The 22,812-nt window shown below is 28.8% G+C and overlaps 7 protein-coding genes and 1 long non-coding RNA gene across 13 annotated transcripts; 3 read left to right on the forward strand and 5 right to left on the reverse strand.

Annotated features, from left to right (window-relative positions):
- Positions 1 to 354: 354 nt before the first annotated feature.
- Positions 355 to 2,498, reverse strand: LOC117233833 (E3 ubiquitin-protein ligase CHIP). The gene is made up of 5 exons (XM_033494453.1): positions 2,422 to 2,498; positions 2,182 to 2,334; positions 1,925 to 2,123; positions 1,088 to 1,425; positions 355 to 999 (listed from the first exon to the last, which is right to left on the reverse strand). Exons 2-5 carry the CDS (start codon positions 2,296 to 2,298, stop codon positions 757 to 759), a joined length of 897 nt encoding a protein of 298 aa, XP_033350344.1. The 5' UTR covers positions 2,299 to 2,334; positions 2,422 to 2,498; the 3' UTR covers positions 355 to 756.
- On the forward strand, positions 2,427 to 3,385 carry LOC117233837. 2 transcript variants are annotated; one of them, XR_004493423.1, is made up of 3 exons: positions 2,427 to 2,561; positions 3,062 to 3,179; positions 3,279 to 3,385. It is a non-coding gene; the product is annotated as an uncharacterized LOC117233837 (long non-coding RNA). The 2 variants fall into 2 exon arrangements; XR_004493422.1 differs by lacking the exon at positions 2,427 to 2,561 and having other exon boundaries at positions 3,044 to 3,179.
- LOC117233832 (nudix hydrolase 8) lies at positions 3,097 to 4,615 on the reverse strand. Of its 2 annotated transcripts, XM_033494451.1 has the most exons (5): positions 4,514 to 4,615; positions 4,145 to 4,398; positions 3,709 to 4,017; positions 3,370 to 3,572; positions 3,097 to 3,309 (listed from the first exon to the last, which is right to left on the reverse strand). In XM_033494451.1, exons 2-5 carry the CDS (start codon positions 4,380 to 4,382, stop codon positions 3,139 to 3,141), a joined length of 921 nt encoding a protein of 306 aa, XP_033350342.1. In that variant the 5' UTR covers positions 4,383 to 4,398; positions 4,514 to 4,615; the 3' UTR covers positions 3,097 to 3,138. The 2 variants fall into 2 exon arrangements, with proteins under 2 accessions (XP_033350342.1, XP_033350343.1); XM_033494452.1 differs by lacking the exon at positions 4,514 to 4,615 and having other exon boundaries at positions 4,145 to 4,433.
- A 209-nt stretch (positions 4,616 to 4,824) lies between these two features.
- Positions 4,825 to 10,784, reverse strand: LOC117233829 (glycoprotein 3-alpha-L-fucosyltransferase A-like). 2 transcript variants are annotated; one of them, XM_033494446.1, is made up of 5 exons: positions 10,634 to 10,784; positions 9,944 to 10,064; positions 9,499 to 9,834; positions 7,787 to 7,944; positions 4,825 to 5,838 (listed from the first exon to the last, which is right to left on the reverse strand). In XM_033494446.1, the coding sequence occupies exons 3-5, from the start codon at positions 9,670 to 9,672 to the stop codon at positions 4,908 to 4,910; spliced, it is 1,263 nt and encodes a 420-aa protein (XP_033350337.1). In that variant the 5' UTR covers positions 9,673 to 9,834; positions 9,944 to 10,064; positions 10,634 to 10,784; the 3' UTR covers positions 4,825 to 4,907. The 2 variants fall into 2 exon arrangements, with proteins under 2 accessions (XP_033350337.1, XP_033350338.1); XM_033494447.1 differs by lacking the exons at positions 7,787 to 7,944; positions 9,499 to 9,834; positions 9,944 to 10,064; positions 10,634 to 10,784 and adding an exon at positions 5,972 to 6,135.
- Positions 10,785 to 11,121: 337 nt separating this feature from the next.
- On the forward strand, positions 11,122 to 13,061 carry LOC117233830 (ribosomal L1 domain-containing protein 1-like). The gene is made up of 3 exons (XM_033494448.1): positions 11,122 to 11,702; positions 11,991 to 12,556; positions 12,750 to 13,061. Exons 1-3 carry the CDS (start codon positions 11,239 to 11,241, stop codon positions 12,923 to 12,925), a joined length of 1,206 nt encoding a protein of 401 aa, XP_033350339.1. The 5' UTR covers positions 11,122 to 11,238; the 3' UTR covers positions 12,926 to 13,061.
- LOC117233834 (ankyrin repeat domain-containing protein 40-like) lies at positions 12,937 to 14,364 on the reverse strand. Its single transcript, XM_033494455.1, has 3 exons — positions 14,106 to 14,364; positions 13,632 to 13,930; positions 12,937 to 13,522 (listed from the first exon to the last, which is right to left on the reverse strand). Exons 1-3 carry the CDS (start codon positions 14,276 to 14,278, stop codon positions 13,164 to 13,166), a joined length of 831 nt encoding a protein of 276 aa, XP_033350346.1. The 5' UTR covers positions 14,279 to 14,364; the 3' UTR covers positions 12,937 to 13,163.
- An 804-nt stretch (positions 14,365 to 15,168) lies between these two features.
- LOC117233827 (splicing factor U2AF 50 kDa subunit) lies at positions 15,169 to 21,562 on the forward strand. 3 transcript variants are annotated; one of them, XM_033494443.1, is made up of 8 exons: positions 15,169 to 15,190; positions 15,927 to 16,156; positions 16,245 to 16,505; positions 16,592 to 16,742; positions 16,836 to 16,891; positions 19,865 to 20,146; positions 20,759 to 20,923; positions 21,001 to 21,562. In XM_033494443.1, exons 1-8 carry the CDS (start codon positions 15,169 to 15,171, stop codon positions 21,130 to 21,132), a joined length of 1,299 nt encoding a protein of 432 aa, XP_033350334.1. In that variant the 3' UTR covers positions 21,133 to 21,562. The 3 variants fall into 3 exon arrangements, with proteins under 3 accessions (XP_033350334.1, XP_033350335.1, XP_033350336.1); XM_033494444.1 differs by having other exon boundaries at positions 16,592 to 16,730; positions 21,001 to 21,132; XM_033494445.1 differs by lacking the exon at positions 15,169 to 15,190 and adding an exon at positions 15,211 to 15,494 and having other exon boundaries at positions 21,001 to 21,132.
- Positions 21,558 to 22,801, reverse strand: LOC117233836. Its single transcript, XM_033494457.1, has 3 exons — positions 22,472 to 22,801; positions 21,859 to 21,942; positions 21,558 to 21,786 (listed from the first exon to the last, which is right to left on the reverse strand). The coding sequence occupies exons 1-3, from the start codon at positions 22,512 to 22,514 to the stop codon at positions 21,617 to 21,619; spliced, it is 297 nt and encodes a 98-aa protein (XP_033350348.1). The 5' UTR covers positions 22,515 to 22,801; the 3' UTR covers positions 21,558 to 21,616.
- Positions 22,802 to 22,812: the final 11 nt, after the last annotated feature.

The raw sequence follows: 22,812 nt of genomic DNA on the forward strand, positions 1-22,812 counted from the left end.
AAAAGAAACAACGTACATCAATTTCATATGCGTATAAATGTAATATATTATATTTGCCTATAAAAATATTTATTTTTAGAGAATGTATAATATAATATACTTAACAGAATGAAATTTAAGATAGTGTGAAATATATTATTGTAATATATACTATATATTAATGTCACTTTCTGTCTTCTCTCGTTGTGTCTAAGGTATAGGTCTGTTAGGTGAGAGCCTTACTGAGAGTTCACACTAGCAGATCTTGGACGAAACACTCATTTTCTATATATTAATGTAAGTAAACACAGTTAAAAATATCACAAAATTTTTTATTTAATTATGTAAATAATTGGGAAATATTAAAATATTTAATTATACGTCAAACAATAAATTTATTATTTATCAGAAAAACATATACAGTTTTAACACTCTTATATGACCTATATTACTTAACAACCCATTTGAAGGTATTATGTGTACTATTTTCAATATTTCATATATAAATTACACAAATTCATCAACTAAAAGAAATATTTCTCAAAAATTTTGATTTGTCAATCTTATTTAATTAATCAATGATTGCACATGTATAAATTAAATACATTCTATTAATATAAAAAAGAATTAAGTTTAATTTCATATAAATATATGATGTAGTTACTGTTGACAAGGCAATGATATGCACATTTACATAAAATAACGGGACCCAAAAATAATCGTAATATAGATGTAATTATTTATCATAAAAATATGGTGGTGACCTAACTTTACATATTAATAATATAATGCCCATTCATTTTCTTGCAAGAATGTATCTACTACTTCCTTCATTGCTAAGTTAGGGATTAATTGATCCTGAGTTAAACGAACTCTAGTAACTGGGTCAAAATGTCCTACCCTTTGTAAGTGTTCTTCAATGTCTTTTCGTTCATATGTAATTCCACTTGGTGTTATTACAGGTTCTTGCAAAATTTCGAAACTAATTTTACCACATAAATAATCAGGTACTTCTCGTTTCTGTTCCATATATTTATAAAAATTGCAAATAATATATAATTATTTTAATTTATACATAACTAAACATGATTAAAAAATATAAACTCACCCTTCTTCTTTCATCTACTTTTGCAAATAGATCATTAAGGTGAGCCATATACATATCTCTTTTTTCTTCTACCTCTTCTTTCTTTTTTGTTAATTCAATAGACAAAGCTTCCCCTTCACTTTTACCATCTGCATCTTTAGCTGCTTCTTGCTCCTTTAAAGCTGCTAAACTTCGTTCAGCATCTTCTACTATCAATTGATTGAGATATGATTGTAATTCAATATCTTGTGCAATTCTCTGTTCTTCTCTCAATTGGAAACAACGTTTTCGCGCTTGCCTTAAAATGCTGGTCATATCATCTCCATAATTTAGCTTTTGCTCCTTGGCCAAATCCACAGCTATGTTGTAGTAGTTGTTTCAGATGTGTAACCATGTGAAGGACAAGTTTCACATTGTCGTAAAAACCATGAATACCATAAAAAAGAATATCCATGAAATACTTCTGTATAATTATGTTCTGATATATATACATAATATATTATAGTACTAAAAATATAATATAGCGCAACTTCTTTAAAGATACATAAATGCATAAATATGTAAATACACAAATGAGTATATTGCCAAACTATATTAGAGACCAAATAAGATTCTTTTCATTAAAAGATACTCTGCAGAATGCAAATATGTAATATTTATTTTTGATGAATTATGAAACTGATAAAATGGTTAAATCATAAACGTTAGTCAATTTCGAGATATTATTCGTGTAATTTATAATTATTTTATATAGACTATGAAATTATCACGGAATATTTACCTACAGTGAAATCTTTGCAAGAAACATATGAGAAGAAAAAGCCAGTGAAATTCCTAAGTAAAAATATAGGTACGTACCTCTCTGTAAATGTTTAACAGCTTCATCAAAGAGTTCCATTTGAAGAAGAGCTAGACCCAAGAAAAAATGACCCTTCACCAGACATGGATCAATATCGAGAGCACGTCTGCAGTCTAGACAGGACGATTCCCATCGTTTCAATTTCAGGTTACACAGCGCTCGGTTCGTAAAGTATAGTGCTTGGGTTGGATTTTTAATCTGCAGCAATGAGATGCAATGTCGTAACTTGCCTGCATAGATTCATAGTGGCACTCACAATTGCTTTGGTGTAGCAGTGCGCAGCATCCTCGTATTTGTGAAGATTGAAAAGACGATTTCCTTCTTCTTTTAATTCTTTGTCCGAAAGGTTGGCGGTTGTATACATCTTACTCATCTTGGCAACAAATCTTGTGCCTTATTGAACACTCTTCTACATATGAATTCTCGTCAAATTATCCACGTAATATTTCTTACAGGAAAAATTAGTCGAATTGTCAACAAAGTAATATTCTATAACCTTAACCTTAACCAAATACGTGCTCTTCCATCTTCATGGAGAACTTGTCAATCATCGACTAAAGTGTGACAAAGAAGAATGTAAACAAAACTGAAGAAGCTACTTTCCAACATAAAGCTGGGTTTTCAAGGAACGTTTGGGTATGAAAATATTTCAATACAATTTTTTTAATATAATATTCCTCTTTTTTGTATATCTTCTTTATTTATCTTTTTCTTAAGTTAAATTTGCACTTTTCGTTCCATTTTTCTCATAAGTTTGGAAAACGGAATTTAGATATGTATACATATAATACGTCACAATTTGTTACATGTATTTTTGCAGTTTATTTGTTATTTATATCGATTTTATAATCCTTATGTTATAATCCTAATGTTATAATCCTTAGTTACAGAATTTAAACAACTTATATAATTAATTCAAAGCTGTATATACATAACATAGTAATAGAATGTTTAATGAAATCAATAAATTTTATTTTTCTTAAATTATCCTTTATTTAGCTTATATAGTGTGAATTACTTCTTTATAATTTTGATTAATTTACTCTATATAAGATAAGATAAATATTTTATACTTCTTATATTTAAAAAATGTATCTAAAACATTAAATTTTATTTTGATTTGTTCATTTTCTAAGATAATTATTATTTTAGATCGCTCTAAACTATGAAATTAATTGGCCATATGTATACATTTTAATCATTCTGTGTAATGCTATGCATCACCGATTTTGGATATGCTGTATACACAAATAGGTTTGTTTGTTGCAAAATGTATTTCATGGTTCACAACAATCCCCATTTTGTGTTTGAAAAATTCCATTATCTTTTTTGCAATTTGTTTATTATTTTCAGATACTTCTGGATGCTCTAAATAATCATTTACCTGGGAGAACAATAAACAGTTACAGTAACAAACTATTTATGAGCAAATAATAAAAATTACCTTCATCCATCTGCAATCAGAAATTTCTTTTTCACATTTTTTAATATTGATATTAATAGGTGATAAATAAGCAATCATGTATATGTCAGAACAGCCAAAGGCGTAACCATGAACGTGTCTGAAACCTATTATACATTTAAAAGTAGTTTGAACACCTGTCTCTTCTAAAACTTCTCTTTTTACAGCTTCTTCCAAATCTTCTTCTACAATAAAATAAAAAACTGATAAAAAATTATTATATATTATATATGATATTAGAAACATGAAGTACATATATGATAACAGAAAGATTATTAGCTATACTGTACTAATTTACTAGTTTATAAAAAATTTGTATACCTGGTTCCACATAACCACCTGGTAATTTCCAAATAGGTGGACCATTTGCATATTTCTCTTTGATAACTAAAATTTCTTTAGTTTCCTCATTATAGACAAATCCTCCGACTCCTAAATTGGTGTGTGCATAGTGTGGAACATTGCATTCCTCATCTTTAACTAACCATCGATAAAGCATAACATATTCTTGTTTTGCATGATGAAATTTGAATCCTTCTTTCACAAGTAACGGTATCCATTCTGATTGTGGTAAATGTACACGGAACCATATTGTGCGTTTTTTATTTTCTTTCCATTTTTGTAAAGATGCTACAAAAATTATAATAAACAAATATTAATTTCTAACAAAAATTTTTGTCAAAGTATCTCAATTTTGATAAAATAAGTAATAATTTATAAATATGTTTAAGAATTATTATCATTTTATGTTATAAACCTGTAAGACGACGAGCGAACACTTCAGATGTACAAACTTCGTCATTTGAGTCAATAGTTACACCATTGTAGTGATCGTTACATCCATTAAAACACTTTGAAGCCATAATTACAGAAGGATTGACGCAATGTATTTTACAACGTAATATAGGATAAAAAACAATACGATATTTCGCTAAATATTGTTGTTTTAGCACCGTGGAAACGTAACAGAGTTTTGAAATTACGAAACTGTACATTGGAACATTCACGAATCTATTTTGAAAAATTTGTCAATAAAATGTTTTATTACCATATCTTACAAAGATTCATAAATATTGTCGGAAAAAGTTTTACGTAACATGATTGAAGCTTTTATTTTGATACGTACAATGTTAATATTAAAATAGTCAAACATTCTAACCTAATACTATTTTTTATCTATTTATTTCGCAGACATTCGTCTGCAGACCTTACACTTTCAAGATAAAAAATTTTGCAATAGTATGTTATATAATTCATAGCTAAATATTTTTTTCTTATATATACGTTATACGTAATTATTATATTTTATGCGTACATTTTCTATTTGTTATTTAATTACAATGAAATATGTAAATTGATGTTTTTATTCAATTTATTTACAATAAGTATTACGCGATAATCAAAACAAAACAATTACAAACAAAAAATAATAAACTATAAGTTTAACAGATAAAAATTTAATTCAGTAACGTTAAACAGTGATAACAATATAATACAAAGACAAATAAAATTTAAATATATCAGAGAGTACAATCTCGTTTTTTGTTCCAAAACAATTCCATATCCTCGTACACTTTGGGGGCAGGAGAATTATAATGAAGAGCTTCGCAAATACGGCAATAATGTCGTGACATGCTGCCAAAATAACCATGTTCGTTGATTACTTTGTAATATTTACGCCACTCATGGAACTCGAAATATTTATCATCGTACTTATTAAGATAGCGAATATAATCTGCTAAAGCTCTTGGATTAACAAAATCACTAACGTGAAGGAACGAATGTGGTGGTAATAATTTCTCACAATCTTTCTTTGGTGCACCCATTATTACTGGTATTGCTAATTTGTGATAACCATGCCAGAATACTTTTTCTGTTAAGTATTCTCTACAATTTGAATTTTCAAAAGCTAAATAAAACTTGTAGGAATTTAAAACAGAACAATCTTTATCGAAATGACCCGGACATGCGGTCGTATTACCATTTAAACATTTTCCATATATATCAAGATCACTACCGAGAATTACTTTCAATTCGTTAATATATTTCCATCGATCATTAGTGCCCCCGCAATTACTACCCATCACAGTGACCAGTTTAGTTTTTGATTTTTGTATCAGATCCTTCGAAAAATTTATATTTGGTGAATTTATAAACGAAGTAGAAATCGTTCTGCCGTAAGGTATTGGCACATCACTATTCATTCGATACGTCATTGACCAGTTAAATAAACCATTATATTTAGACAATTGTTGATTTCCATAGATAAAAGTGTGTATTGGCGATTCATCAGTCAAAAAGATCCACCTCTGATTCCATCGTGTTCTGATTGGCAACTCCAGTACATTTTGTGTCAGATGCAAATGAAACACAACTGCATCTGCTATATTTAAATCTTTGGATTGGTAACTTAGTACACATTTTACTGTACAATTTTCCCAAGGTGAAAACCTAAAATAGAAGTACATTTCAGTTCAAAGTTAAATAGAATTATAGTTTAAAGTATATGTACTAATATTACTACAGTAATACTCGTTTAAATTTAATTTCATACAATTGCTTTACCTACATTTCAGTAACTCACATCTTTATATCCCAAACTCGATATAGTCCGAATTTATTAAACCGATTGTCGAAAATAGTGAATAGATATAGGAAGGATAGACGAGAAAGACAGTATATCAAGCAACGACGATCGAGCACTTTTAAGTGACATACTATACTCTTGCTCATTTGATTTTCCGGTGACTATGAAACGTCCTTTGAAGATCCTATTACAATTTTCAAATGGGAATCTACATTTTTTATTATCAAAATACGAACTTTTAAATTCGACATGCTGCATGCCGTCGACATTAGCGTCATCCGATATACATCACTAGGATACATAAAGATGTTTTTCATAATGCCACCATTGGTATATATTTCCAAAACAGTCAGTCGGTCAGTCACTTTCATTTTTAGTTTCTTGTATCGCTTTATCGAATTTAGAAGTTCGTATTTCGATAGCACATGGTGGGAGACACAAGTTTGTAACGTTTGGAAAATGTCTCAATGCCAAGTATATATAATAAAAAATGCAGATACCTACTTGAAAATTTTAATATGACCTTCATAGGATTGACTTTGAAAAATGTAATATAATCTTCATATGTTTTAACGTTATCGCATGGTTAAATAGACAAGGATATAGTATGTCCTCCTTGATATCATACAAGTTTTGTCTGAAACACTTTTTCGTGTCATTCATATTTTTCGAGATGTCTGAACGTTTCCAGATAGACCGGACACATTGTATAGAATTTTTATGTAATGAGATGATTGAATGAAATGAATAAATGACTTAATAACAAGACAACTCAAATTAGTTTTAACAGAAATTCGTTTTATATCCTGGAAATTATTGATAATTCTGTGACTAATTTATTAATTAGTAATATTGTTATCTATAAAACTTATTTATATCATTATATTTGTATTGATAAGATAGAAATTATAGAAATTGAGAAAATAAAATGAAAATTAGTAGAAGTTGATATTTGTATAATTTGATCATTCATCGTAACGTATGCGACATTCTTTGAGAGCGTCAGGGCTCGACCGTTGTTTCTTGACACACTATGTATATCTTTCTAATTCGCTTTCGTTATATCTGTCATTTGTTCTTATCGAGAAATTGAAAAGTATTGCAAAAAAAAATCGCAACTTGTTCAGCGAGAATTACACAGGGTGTCTCATCTGATATTGTCACTTTGATTTATGTGATTATTATTATTCGTAATGAAAAATATTTCGGATAAAAATTGTATGGCTTCAAGGGGGACATATTCTGATGTTATTAGTTTTTCTTTAGGTGGTCGTGTAAAGATCATGTGAACATCTGAAAAAAAATTTTTTGTTTTTCTAAATAGAATCATATCTTTTTTTAATACATTAATTAATGCAGATCGAGATACTCTACAAAAATTATTAACCTATTTATGTCGAAAAGCCACTAGTTTAATAGATATTTCAATTTTTATTTTGTAAACCTTATTGTGTGAAAGATACGGAAAGACATAAGGCAATACTTTTGTATTTGTTTTCCTTATCTTTCGTACGAAAGCTTTTACAGTTAACTTTTACTTTAACAATAACTTTTCGATATACAGGGATCAATACTTTTTTACAGACAATATCGAGGTGCATTGATTAATGTACCTCCTTCGCAACCATTCTATTTTTATTTGAAGTATTTTTTGTTACGGATGATAATAGTGACATAAATCAACATATCAGGTGAGACAACCTGAATAATACAAAGACCTGATTTATTGTAAATTCAGCAAGCATTACTGTAAATTAACAAGTGCATATTTATATCTCATAACAAACAAGCTTTTAATATAATTTTATTAACTTTTTATTCGTAAAACGTCTGATGTGCCTACGTTCCAAAAACATTCCGTGCTTCCAAATTAAGATTAAATACGGTTCCTTTCTCTTATTTATTATCGGTGGTGTTAAACTTCCTTCAGAAGACAAGAGCCATTTTCCAAGTACAGACGTTGTTTCAATCTGATACGGATAAAGGCGCAAATTAGTAATGCTATAAGAGTTATTCACTTAATTCGGAACCCGCGCTTGCGAGAACATAAGAAAATGGCAACAGTATAACATACACTACTACTACGATCGAATGTCACTCGCCATCTATGAGCTAGAAGTATAATTAGGCGAGAACGTGAAGTGGTTTAGTTATCGTCGGAGCACTTTAAATTTGACACAATAAGGAGAAGACGATCACTGAGAAAAAGCGAATCCCTTGTTTTCGCCCGACGATTTCATGTCCCTGCGCGCTCCTAAACCATCCAAGCAAGCAAGTGCAGCCGGTTCTGTTCCCACATGTAACTTAATTTTTTCTTTAAATAACTGATATCTTGGATTATGCTTACCTGAAATGTAATTATAACAAATCTTTCTTATTTAAAATTGAAATTGTTGTAAAGAAAGCAATCTCAGAATGTTATGTCTGAACGAACATAGATACCGTCTCCCATGCAGTTCACTGAACTGTCCATCTTTCAAGGGTATAACCATGTTCAATATCATTTCGTTGATAAGAATCTCAACAATCTAATTAAAAACAACTTTATAACAATGAAATAAAAAAATATGAGAACTATTTTTTTATTTTGATGATTTATAAATGATTGTGTCATAAACAAGTAGCCTTTGCTGAGTAGTCCGAACTCAAGCACTGCAATACAAGAATTAAATTAATTTCTATTTTCTTAAACTAGAATTCTGTGAGGTATCTCGTATCTCAATTGCTCTGTTCAATTTTTATTCATACATTCGACGTATTCACAGCAGAATGATCAGGTAATAACGGTCAATTTGTAGAAAGTGATCGTGAATAACTTTTGGAGTACGATGTAGAAGAAAATGTTTAATACGTTGAAAATAAACATTACTAAACAATATGGAGAAAGAGCCGTAATGTTTGTAAAAATGTGAACAATTTCATTGTAATTCGCTAATAATCCTGGCAATTAAGTGTACTTTTAAATAAAAAAAATTACATTGTAATTACATTTTTTCAAATTAATTTCAAATAAATTCAATTTCAGGTAAATATAATCCAAGATTTCAGTTATTTAAAGAAAAAATTAAGTTACATGTGGGAACAGAACCAGGTGCACTTGCTTGCTTGGGTGGTTTAGGAGCCCGCAGGGACACGAAAATGCGAGATTCGCTTTCTCTGCGATCGTCTTCTTATTGTGACATCAAATTTAAAGTGCTCCGACGACAACTAAACCACTTCATGTTCTCACCTAATTATACTTCTAGCAACAGCTCATAGATAGCGAGGGACATTTGATTGTAGTGGTAAGTGCATATATTACACTGTTGCCATTTTCTTATGTTCTCGCAAGCGCGGGTTCCGAATTAAGTGGATAACCCTGTACATGTAAGTTCTAATAGAGACTCTATGAAACTTACTTAAACTACTAACGTGTTTTACTCAATAGTACAGGAAATATATATAAACTTTTTCATTTTCATAATAGCACAATCAAAAGAAAAAGGATTATAGATTAATCTTAATAAAATCAAATACAGATGTACCTGTTCATTTCTTAGTAATTCTTCTTTTATTTGTTGTCGGTGTTTCATTTGTTTCACAACCACATTATTAACTCTTCTGAGGATACTTGGAAGAGTACCAAAAATTGCACAAAATATTATGGACCCAACGCATAGAAATAATATTAGTTTCGCGTATCGTGAAATCCCGCGCATCGTATTTCCGAATTTTTCGATAGAGTGTGACAAATATTAGTCGTGGCATATTGATCTTCTATCATTGTCACTTATCTTATCATTGGACAGCTGTTTCTAATCTTTTATGAGACAAAATTGATAGTTAGTAAGATACACTGTTCGAGCGGTGCTGTAATAACACTAAAACGATATGAACCTTTGTTAGTATAAAAACTGATAACATGTAATAAGGTAAAGGAAAAAAAATGTTTAGAAGAAAGAAACAGGTCTGACCAACAGTCGAGGCTACCTTTGACGTGTGTTGCAAGCAATCGTTGATCTCGATTGTCTTGGTTAACCAAGTGTAACGGTCCGAGGTGTAGTAAGTTGCGAACGTTATCCCCAGTGGTGATAGAACATCACACCCCTTGCTATTGTTTGAAGAAATATTTAAATTTATTACAAGAAATATTAATACCAAATAAATTAGATCTTAATCGTTTATATTCGTTTAAGATTTATTATTAGGCAAGTTTATTGGTTTAATGTTATGCTATTTTGTACACAAGTGTGAAGAGTACATACGTATATCATATCTGTTTGGATTTCAAATTTCGCGGTTATTACTCAATTCATTAGTATTCGTAATAAAAATGCAATCTACTTATTTATTAAATGTTTCGATTGCAAATGTATGTCAATATGTTTCTATAACTGTAATTAATTGTTAATACATACTGAATGATTACTAAATGTTCAAATTTACATTTTATTAAAGAATTATTTAAAAATAATTTTTATTTTATCAATAACGAATAAATTTAATTTATTATATACTATTAATTACTGACAAGAAAATATATAGTATTTAATAGTAATACATAAATCATGATAAATTTTAGATATACGTACTACAAAATTTGGTAAGTCAATTATAATTCTAGTTAGCAATACTTTTTAAATAAAAAAATTTCGATATCTTAATCTTAAAATTACTTACATGTACATGTAACGTTCCAAACTTTTATCTATACAATTAGTTCTTACATTTTAATTCAAGCAGGTTGACTCGCTAATTGAAATATTTAATATATAACAAAATTAACTTGAATTTTTTTAAATATATATCTTTATTTTCTGTTAATTAAAGTTTTTTTTTACTATACTTAACCAATATACATTTTTTAATAATGACTTATGTCATAATTAACCGATACGCAATTGTTCCTTAATTATGCACGAATAATGCATGCATAAATATATTTTTTTACACAGATACAACTAGTTTCTGTCTTTACTGTAGTAGTAATGATTATATATCGCTAATTATATGTAAATATTATTATCTATTGATATCTCATTTATTCTGTTGTACCACGAAGGACGATATAAATACTAGGATAATTTATTTTAATTATTAAGAGATTTAAAAATATACTTTTATTACTGCGAATAAAATGTTAGAAATGAATGAACCTTCTTTACTTGCATATGATCTATGGTTGGCACTATGCGCTATAGCACAAGAAAGTTATCTACAGAACCGTTTCCGTTTCCGCTCTTAGATTCGGAAAAGTGGACATAAGTAATTTCCATGTGTACAAAATGGTAACTACTCGTAAAATTATTAAAAAACGTATAGAATTACCAAAAGTTGGAAGTGCACAGAACACGAAAGTTAACAGCCACATAAAGAATAAGAAATCACGAAATGAGAAAAATCCAAAAATGATCAGTGATAGAACATTGAAACGTACATTAAAATCTTCTGAAAAAAATAATGTGCAAAATAAGACAAAAATTAGTTCATATACAAAAGCAATTTCTGAGATTACAGAATCGCAGAAGCGAAAAAGAGAAGATAGTATTAGTGACAAAGAAAATACAGATTGCTTACATTTGAGTGATTTGTCAAAAGAACATATATCACAATGCATTAGCGTGATCAACCATTTGACTGAAGAACAACTGAAGAATAACAATGCATTGTTTGATGACGAAAGCCAGTCAATATTTATGCAAATAACATGTATTAGAGTACCTAAAACTCCAAGAAGATGTATCAGAATGTAAGTTTACGGTTATACATTAATTATACGTATCTTTTCAAATAAATAAAAAATCATTTTTATATATTAATATTATGTGATTTAATGCATATGTATAATATATAGTCACAAATGATTATATATATATATTTTTTTTATAAATATATATATATATTTTTTTTATAATCTCCAATAGGTCCTTATGAGGAACCGTGATTATAAAGTCACAAATGATGTTCATTTTTATTTTTAATAATCAGTATGATTAATTTTATTAAAACACTATTTATCGCTCAATTTATTTTGTAGATTATTACCATATTCAATAGTGTCATCAAATGACGAAATTGGACTTTTTGTTGGTGATCTTCAAAGAGGTAGAAGAAAGGATTATGAACCAACGATAGAATATTATGAAGACTTATTACGTAAACACAATTGTACAAGAATAAAGGCTATAATACCAATGAATCAAGTAAAAACTGAATATGATCAGTATGAATTAAAAAGGAAGCTTGTTGGTAGCTATGATCATTTTCTTGTAGATGGAAAAATAGCTGGTCATTTATCTCATTTATTGGGAAGAGAATTTTATAAGAAAAGGAAATTGCCAACATCCATCCGAATGCATAGCAAAGATTTAAAACACGAAATAGATTATGCTTTGAGGAAAACTGTCATGCAAATACATTCTTATGGTGATACTCATATAATTCAAATTGGACACACCTCTATGAAAAAGGAAGAAATTATAGAAAATATATTAGCAACATGCAGTTATTTATCTAAAAACTACCCAGGGGGTTGGGCTAATATTCGTTCTATTCGTATTAAAACATCTTCTAGCCTTGGCCTCCCTATATATACAACATTGAGTAAGTTTTGATTAATTACATTTAATTCTCATTTTTATAGGAAAATTCTTATAAAAATTATATTTTTATATAAACTTAATGTGTATGTAAATCAATATGCTGTGCCAAAGAACCTCCTTATAATAGACTTACAATATGACTATGATTAATAATTATTATATGTATGTTTAATGTGTTTCTTATTTGTTTTTAGAAAATAAATGCTTGGTTAGAGTGCCAATAGTGCAGCCTAAGAGACCAAAAGCATATCGTAATGTATCAGGAGAGCTTAGTACTGCACCTGGTATTGTTAGTGTAACTGTTACTCCTGAAGGAGACATTATTACTGTTAAAAAGAAAAGAAAGTTTCTTTCTACAAAGAGAAATTAACAAAACAAATAAAAAAGTGTAATTATTTTTTATTACTTTATTAAATCTAGTAAACAAGGTTAAAAAATTATCCTTCTACTTATTATTACCTTAAGTACTTTGTTATATTAAAAATGTTTAATTATTGCACTTTAAATTTGACATACCTAATTACATATATATATTATTTTACTTAAATGTTAGTTTTCTTCATTTAATTACATATGAAAAGAAGAAAAACGATATATGATACCAATAATTAATATAAAATAGTCTGATCTTTCTTAGAAATACTCTGGTACCCATTTGCTGGACTTGCTACTACTCCTGAATGTCCCATTGTTGAAATACCATTGGTATTTTGCATGTACTTATATGTGTTTACAGTATTTGTAACAACTTCTATTTCTTGGAAGTTTTGAAGTCGTTGAATATCTTCATCTTTTCTCAACCTAGTATTGGGCAGTTTTCTTAATTTTACAATTTGGTTGGGTTCAACATTTAATTCTTGGCAACATATCCAAATCAATGCTTGATATGTCAAATCACTTTGTGGTAACTCAATTTCTATAAAATCTGGGTCAGGGGCATCAGCAATACGAATCTTTAATACTAATTCTAAAAAATGTTTAGATTTAATGTTCTGTTTCATTATCTTGAGCTATTAATATTCATATATGTACAAACATTAAAATTACAAAAAATAAAATTATTACAAATTTCTCACCATCTTGGTATAAACCATTGTTTCTTACTCTAGGAATTCCTGAATCTGTAGCTCCATGTACATAATCACTTTTTACATATTTAGGCATAACATTATGTACTGCTGATTCATTTAGGACTCTTTGAGAATCAGTTGGCATAACTAGAGGCATATCTAGAAGTTGTAAAATTTGTGGATTGATGCACAAAAATGCTGGAGTTTCTCCAATTTCAGATCTTATATTCTTATCTGCACCATTTTTTAAAAGCAAGGCAGCTACATCTAAGTACCCCTTTTTACATGCCCAATGTAAAGGAGTCCTTAAAGGAAAAATACTAATTATGTCATTATTTTGATATTTTTGACACAAGGCCATTCAGTTTCATTACATGTACACAAGGAAAGATATTGTATGGTTTTACTCTTATACATTTTTGCTATTAGTTATTAGAAAAAAATATAAGAATTGCATATAATAAATTAAAAAAGAAATACCATCCATTAACAGAGTGTCGTGCATTAACATCGACACCTAAATTAAGTAATTCTTGAACAACGTCTGTATCACCAACACAGGCTGCTTTCCTCAATCGCTCTTCTAATATTCTCTTATTTTCCATGTTATCATAACTTCTAAATAAGTCTACGGATTTCACATTTTTTTCCATTTCGAGTTTATTTAGGACATTTTGAAATGTACAAATACAAAGAATGGCGTTACTTAATACAAGTGTTTGAGAGATTCAAACTCAGTCGCTATCTAAGCGCCACGAGTGGTAGCTTAGAAGAATCTTACAGGAACATCAGATAAATTGAACATTACAAATTTTAAAATTTTTAAATTAAAAAATACTGGAGTATATTTGAGATTTTTCATTCGTAACAAACAGATTTATTTAAAAAAAAGATATAAACTCATAAATAATTAGTCATATCAGTTTCATCTGAATATAATTAATATGAAAATTTTTTGTAAAAAGCTTGATAGGAATAATTTTTTACTTTGAAACTATTTAGATACATTTTTGCTTAACAATTTAATATATATCATTAAAAATGTTAAAATTTTTTGTAATTTTTTATTAAATTGTTAAACTTTTTAAAATATATCCAATTATTTATTTGATTTTATTATGATAGATGATATCTCAAATTAAGTATTAATTCAATATTTTTAATCTTTTACCGAATAAAATAGTATTGTATAATATAATATTTGTACCACTATGTATAATAAAAATTTATTTCAATTAACTGTTGTTGTTTAAATATTGGGAAATTTCAGATTATAAATTTACAATCTATGCTGATTAAAATTTAATACATTTATATTTAAATATTTATCAGAATAATATACCAGAGAAATCAATTCCGGTTGAATCTTACGCCATCTGGAACCAGATATTGTATCAAAATAATTATTCCTAGCGAACATCTACTTAGCCTATCGCCATTTTAGAATAAAAATTTGTTTTAAGAGCAATTGACACTCGTTAGCTTCGTTGTTATTTATATTATTACTTCTTCAAAATAAAATTACGTTTTAGGTAACTGAAAAATGGGCGAAGATTATAATGGAGGTAAATATCCCAAAGGTCTCTTTAGAAACCTTTGTCAAGTATACTGTGCTTTTTCGTCATTGTTCCCGCGTTACAGTCAGGTAAATAAGTCGAGTGAGTGATCGTAATGGCCGGAGAAATACTCCCAAGAAGAGTCAACATATCTTGAGGCATTTTTTTCAATATTTCTTTCTTAAAAGATCTCAAACTATTCAACGTTTACTTAATTTCAGTGTGAATAAAATAGTGTTCAAATATTTTTTGCAAAATCTTGTGAGTTTATCGGTAACCTGAAAATAAGCATCTACGAAGATCATTCTTATGGGTACATTTTTCATTATATGTAGTATTACGTCACAATAATAATTATATATTATTTCATCAACCCTTTTCAAGATTTCTATTATATATTTTTTATATATTATGAATTATTAATTATGCATTTTAGAATTGTAATTTTAATCATTCAAATGTAGGTAATGACTAAGTACATATAACATATACATATATGTATATTACAAGTTAAATATACAGATAGTAGTTAATAGTTATTGATATATGTATGAAATTGTATGGAAGTTTAACATATATCAAAATTATAAAATTGTAAATATAATAATTTCAAAAAATATATTAGGCCATTAGGAGAAATTCATACGTTATTCATTAAGCATCATATGAATAGCTTTTTTATTATTAATAACAATGTGAAATCATGTGTATTTATATGTATATTTATATATTTATGTATTGATAGATCGAGACCGTCAGGACCGTGAGAAAGATAGGGATAGGGATAGAGATCGTGATAGAAGACATAGATCTCGTAGTAGAGATCGTAGAAAACGATCTCGTTCACGTTCTAAAGATAGAAGAGATAGGAAAAGGAGTAGCTCTCCTAAAAAAAGTCGTAGTTCTAGAAGGAGGAAGCCATCTCTTTATTGGGATGTACCACCACCTGGATTTGAACATATTACTCCTTTGCAGGTAATGTATTGAATTTTATTAAATTAGTTATCAAAATAAATTAGTTTTTTTCTGGAGATTTATTTAATTTTAATTTGAATTATAACAGTATAAAGCTATGCAAGCTGCAGGACAAATACCGGCAAACATTGTGGCAGATACACCACAAGCAGCTGTGCCAGTTGTTGGTAGTACAATAACTCGCCAAGCAAGGAGATTGTATGTAGGAAACATTCCATTTGGTGTAACTGAAGAAGAAATGATGGAGTTCTTTAATCAACAAATGCATCTATCTGGTCTTGCTCAAGCTGCTGGAAATCCAGTATTAGCATGTCAGATCAATTTAGATAAAAACTTTGCTTTCTTAGAGGTACAACAAAGTTTATTTGAAAATAAGGTTTTGCAATTTATAGTTTTTATAGTTTCATGACAAAATATTCACAAAATTGTTTTTAGTTCCGTTCGATAGATGAAACAACACAAGCTATGGCATTTGATGGTATCAACTTCAAAGGACAGAGTTTGAAAATAAGAAGACCACATGATTATCAACCAATGCCAGGAATGACTGATAATCCAAGTATGAACGTGCCAGGTACGGTTCCCGGTATGTTTTATACATACTCTTTATATTTTTATGTATGTTTAAAAATTTGCTTTTAATATTATGTAAAGTACAATGTAATATTTTGATTTTTAGATTCTCCTCACAAGATCTTCATTGGTGGTTTACCCAATTACTTGAATGAGGAACAGGTATGCAAACAAGTCTACAACATAGTTTTGTTAATTGCACACCTTTGGAAGCAGTTCTTATTCACTGATGTCTATGTGTATATTAAAATCTATTTCATATTTATTTAGTATTTTTCGTAAAAGCTTTAATAAATATATTAAATATATCTAAATGGCATCAGAGATTAAAACAACTGCACTGCTGTATAACAATGCTGTAGGATTACCTTAAATATATGCTAGTTCTCAGCATTGTGAGTTATACCAAAGGATTAAATTATTACATAGGTATTTAGCTATTTAGCGGAGATCAAACTTACGAAGATGTGTCATCTACTGAAATGCCATAGAGGTATGTATGTGTATCCATTGGATTCCAGCGTTGATTAGGTTATATTTAGCTAGGTGACTTGGATTCTAATTCCAGTTGTGTGTTCAGTGAACTCTAAGGGCAATGTAGAATTTCATCTCTCGTATTTCTTCTCGAAGCGCCATGATTAGATAGTGGATAGGAAATTGGTTAGAGGCGTTGCAGCATTCAGGTGGCATGCAGTCGCAGCAGTCGCATTTCTTTTACAGTCTTTCTAGGAACATCGTGGACCCAGCCAAGGGGATACGAAATTTTTCAATAAATGACTGAAAAAGGGAGGGGTAGGAGGGGAGAAGAGAAATAGTTATACTTAAAGCAGTCATGCAGAATTGTTAGGTGATGAACTCTTCAAAAGTAAAGGTTCTTCGTATTTTTACATCTGAAACTCTTACAGAATGAGCCTGTTTTCATGCAGTGGTATTACATACAAAAAGATTTTTTAGGACTACAACAGACAAACCAATCAATTTTACCTAGTATATCAGATTTTTTGTTTTTTGTCTTGATGGGATTACAGGGTCAACACATAATCTTATGTGCATCTGGTAACAGCTCCAAGTCTTTTGGCACCTATTCTTTTCAGGAGTATCTTTTCTCTTGCAGCTGTTTTCTTTACAGGCTTTTACAGGCTTTACAGCTCTTCGTCCTTGTGCTTTGATACGTTTACAGGTTACGCGAACGAATTTATGTGTTCGAGTATCAGTAATGTGCATTAATACAAAGACAAAGTGCAAAGAGAAAGTAAGAAAAATAAAAGTCGGTACATGTGAACTTTAAACGTCGGAAAAAGTTAATACTGTGTTATTAAAGTGATACATTGATGGAATAATACAATCAAAGAAATATAACCGTTTGGTTATTATATAGTAACTGTGGACTGATACCAGTGCCCTTTCTCCCCATTTCTTAGCTTAGGGTTGCGCCGATCAAAAGCATTTGCTTACCACTACCACTACTTCTACCACTACTTCTACCACTACTACTACTACTGAACATGACAAAATACCACACTGCCTGGAGAGAGGCTAGCCCAGTCCCTCGAGGCAAGTACTTATATCATTTTCATGCCTTCGTATTGGGCTTATGCGACTTTTGCAGCCCCTTTCAGAAGATCTCGGTTCTTCTAAACAAATGGTGCGTTTTCTAATTGGATAGTTTTTTTATTGATAATAGCGTGTTGCTTACTCGCCAAAGAATTAATAATATAGTAGGTAATGCTAATTGATACGTGATATTCCTTATAGACTTTTGGGAATTTTTCTTCTTATTATCTCTATAATTATTTAAAATAGTAATTTATTCTTCTAAATAATAAGAATATACGAACCTGATGGTTTTATAATGATATAGTCTTCGTTGGAATACCTTAGTTAATAGCATATAATTTCTTGGATGGCTTAAGCAATCATATGTGAGATTACAATTTATATCTTGATGATATGAATTAGAGTGTTAACAAACACTTATTATAAAGTTACATAGATCACAAATACCTGGGAGTTTTGACTCCTAGAGGTGAAGATAAATAAGTTTTCATTAAATGCAACATGCTGTTATCTTTGCTTCAGAGTTTTCAGTTACTTCTTGGGAATGGGAAGATGTAAGTAACTTTAAGGTACATGTTTTTTTGAAGAGAGAATTCAAAAATAAATGTGAGGGAAATCCACGTTTGAAGAGCAAGAGTATTCTGATTAAAACATTGACAAAGATCTGTTGCAGACTGGAGTAAAACTTTTATATGTAAAAAAGACATTAAGTGAAGATGTTATATGGAATTCGAGTAGGCGAGATATAATACATATGAAATTATACTAAATTTATTATTTTTTGATTATGCAACTTTTATATTAGTTTTAAGTTATGATATTGTGACTTATTTCCTTAATCCAAAATTAATTTTATGTTATTAATGATTTTCTAATTTAGTTATAAATCAATTTTATATTTTAATTTTAAGAGATTAAAATGAAGTATGTAATGATATTTAGCACGTTTGTCTGCGTATCGTCTAGTTGTATTTGAAATTTCATATATGTGCACAAGTTACATGTTAGGTAGTAGTCTACTCTATCAGATCTTATCAGTTTGCTGTAAAATTTCAGTTGTATTAGGCTGGATCACGGTAATTGTAGAATTCTGCCCATTGTTGACCTATAATCAGGTTACATAATTTTATTTTGTTCTCCTATTATTTACAATATTTTATCCTATGTTATATGTATTCATATTACTTATGTATATTATATTTTTATTTATATTACAGTCTTTTATTTTTCTAAAAGTACAAATGCGAAATGGTGACAGGAAACACAACAGTACTGATTGTAGTTATACTCATACATTTTCATAAGTAATTAGTCTATTGCAGCTTTTACTGATCGGATTTTTGTGATATATTTAAAATTCGTTGAATCAGGAGCAGCACCTAGTAAAGTCCTAGATTTTCGATATGCAGTAAACGTGTTAAATTGCTGTATCTGTTGAGTCATTATGATAATCTGAAATATCTGTGTTTATTAATTATGTTGAGAACTGTAATAAAATTAAAAGTTGCATAGTCTATATGAATTTAAATAATATTAATATTACATGACTAAATAAATAATGTTATTTTTACAATACAGGTGAAGGAGTTACTGATGAGTTTTGGACAACTGAGAGCATTCAATTTAGTAAAGGATTCAGCTACAGGTCTATCCAAGGGTTATGCATTCTGCGAGTACGTTGACGTGTCAATGACTGATCAGGCAATTGCTGGATTAAATGGAATGCAGCTGGGAGACAAGAAACTGATTGTTCAACGAGCTAGCGTAGGCGCCAAGAACCCTATGATTGGTGCACAAGCTCCAGTTCAAATTCAGGTGCCTGGGTTATCAATGGTGGGCACAAGTGGGCCAGCTACTGAGGTAAGATAATTTTATTATAATAAATTTATATGTATAATATTAATATATATATATATATAAACAAAATATAATAAATAAATAAATAAATATATATATATTTCGGCTTCTTCCCAAGGAATGAATTTAGTTTTAAGATAATAAGTTATTTAAAATATCATATGCTTTTACTACTCACACTTCTCTCGCTTCTTTTTGGCTCTGTTATCATCCATTCCAAATTATTATACTAAATTATACTCTATTTTAACCTGTACTATACTACTGTCTTTAGTTTTCTAACTCTATGTTTACATCCCCTTCTATCCCTTTGTATTTTTAGTTTTGTTTTTTTATTGCACTGTTCTTCTTTAATATTGTTCCTCTATTTCTTTGATTATTTTGATACTCTGTTTCTTAAGCACTGTACGTCATCCTTTTTCCTTTCAGTACCTTATAATCTCTACAGCATTCCACCAGTTTCTCATTATATAGTTCCTCATGTATAGCATACTGCTTTTCCAATATCTATTATTTACTTTTTTCATTATATTCATTAAATCATAATTTCTTAATAATACATTATAAAACACACGCGTATTGCATTTAACAAAATGTATTATGACATATATGTAGGTTCTTTGCTTGCTAAATATGGTAACACCTGAAGAATTAATGGAAGAAGAAGAATATGAAGATATCTTAGAAGACATCAAGGAAGAGTGTAATAAATATGGTGTAGTCCGATCTGTGGAAATACCTAGACCTATAGAAGGTGTTGATGTACCTGGATGTGGGAAAGTATGTTTTTTAATATAATAAAATATTAATTTATTTTAATTTATAAAAATATATTAATAAGTTTCTTAATGTTGTAGGTATTTGTCGAATTTAATAGTGTGATTGATTGTCAGAAAGCACAGCAGACTCTTACAGGACGAAAATTCAATAATCGCGTTGTTGTAACATCATATTTTGATCCTGATAAGTATCACCGCAGAGAATTTTAAGACCTAGATTTTCTTTCTTTCATACCAATTCATAATTTACTACAGTGTATAATATATATATATATATACACATATATTCATTAAGTACATATATAATATATATTATATATATGTATTGAATGAATAATCTAAAGAATCTAAAAATTAATGACTCTCTTTTATCGGAATGTACAAAACAAAATGTAATTGTTTTTTGATCATACTGTGCATTAAATGGTAATTGTAATTTACGTATCTTTCGATAACATAACCAGATATAAATAATCCATAATTTATGAAATTACTAGTAAGAAAAGAGATGCTATAAAAGGATACCATTGTACAAATAGCGACATCATTGTTTACATCAATCAGTAGTGAGATTGAAATAATCCATTGTTAAATGCAGAATTATATAAAAATAAATAATAAATTGTCATACTGCATACAATTTTTTGTATAAAAACATTTTTTATCTACATTACATATATATAACATTTGATATCTAAGGTGCAGCTTCAGTTTGCAATGCAGGTTGGTATGATGCATGGCTTTCTCCAGTATCAGCATTATCAACCACAAATTTTTGTAATAGGACGTAGAGTCCACCGCCGGCAAGTAGCATGCTAATTCCTATTAGAAGTACTATAGACCATGCTGGTATTGCAGTTCCCCCTAAAAAATTGATATATTTAATTATTATGTACATCATCTTCCCTATATTTTGTTTTTATATTTTTTACTTACAATAATAACGTCTAGTAATTGTTTTTCGACCTTTCAAAATTTTACGTCTTGCTTCAACTCCATCCATAAAGATTCCCATGATTACTATATACAAAATTAATAAATAAGAATGTAAAAGTAAAAAGAATGTAAAAGTAAAAAGAATGAGAAATAATATTCCAATATAGTTTGTATTGTCATTACATATATTTATTCATATTCTTATTGACCACACTAATATATTTTACAATTCTTTACATTTATAAATGTATGTTTTTAATAATGTATTACATATATTCAATGTATATATTTTATTTATTTCAATTTTGTGTTTCATGTTCATATATATTTAAAAAATTTATTTAAAAAATTCTGGAACGAGGACATAAATACGTATATTGTGTACATGTGGTATAATTGCTACTAATACTATTTTATTAAGATATAATTTTAGGATTAATATAATTTACAAATTTTAATTAAGATTTCCAGAATTATAATTAAATATTTTATATTTTATGCAAGTCGATTCTTTGCTTTTTCATCAGTGCACAATAGATACGTTTAATAGTATGTAACAATTATTTCAAAAGTATTGTATTTGAAATATAATTAATTTAATTTATATACTTACATAGGCCAATAGCAACATAGCATAATAACTTTTTAGAACACATTGTTGTTTTTACCAAAACTAACCACGTTATAGATAGATTAGAATCAAAATTAACACTTGCAGGTAAAATAAGCAGGTGAATAACGCTCGAATCGTGTCAGAGATGAGGATGTGGATACGAACGTGTGAATCAACGTTTTGATAAGATATTTGATAACAAATGGAAACCCATCTTATCGCATTTTTACAAGAGATAAAAAGAATTTTTTGTATGAGCGCTTATGAGAGCACTAAACAAATTATCTTTGTTAATTGGTATTTTAAATTCCTTAATTATCTGTTTATTAATTCTGTCAATT

The sequence above is a fragment of the Bombus vosnesenskii genome, unplaced genomic scaffold (assembly GCF_011952255.1).
Source record: "Bombus vosnesenskii isolate JDL3184/JDL3185 unplaced genomic scaffold, Bvos_JDL3184-5_v1.1 scf7180000013299, whole genome shotgun sequence".
NCBI lineage: Eukaryota > Metazoa > Arthropoda > Insecta > Hymenoptera > Apidae > Bombus > Bombus vosnesenskii.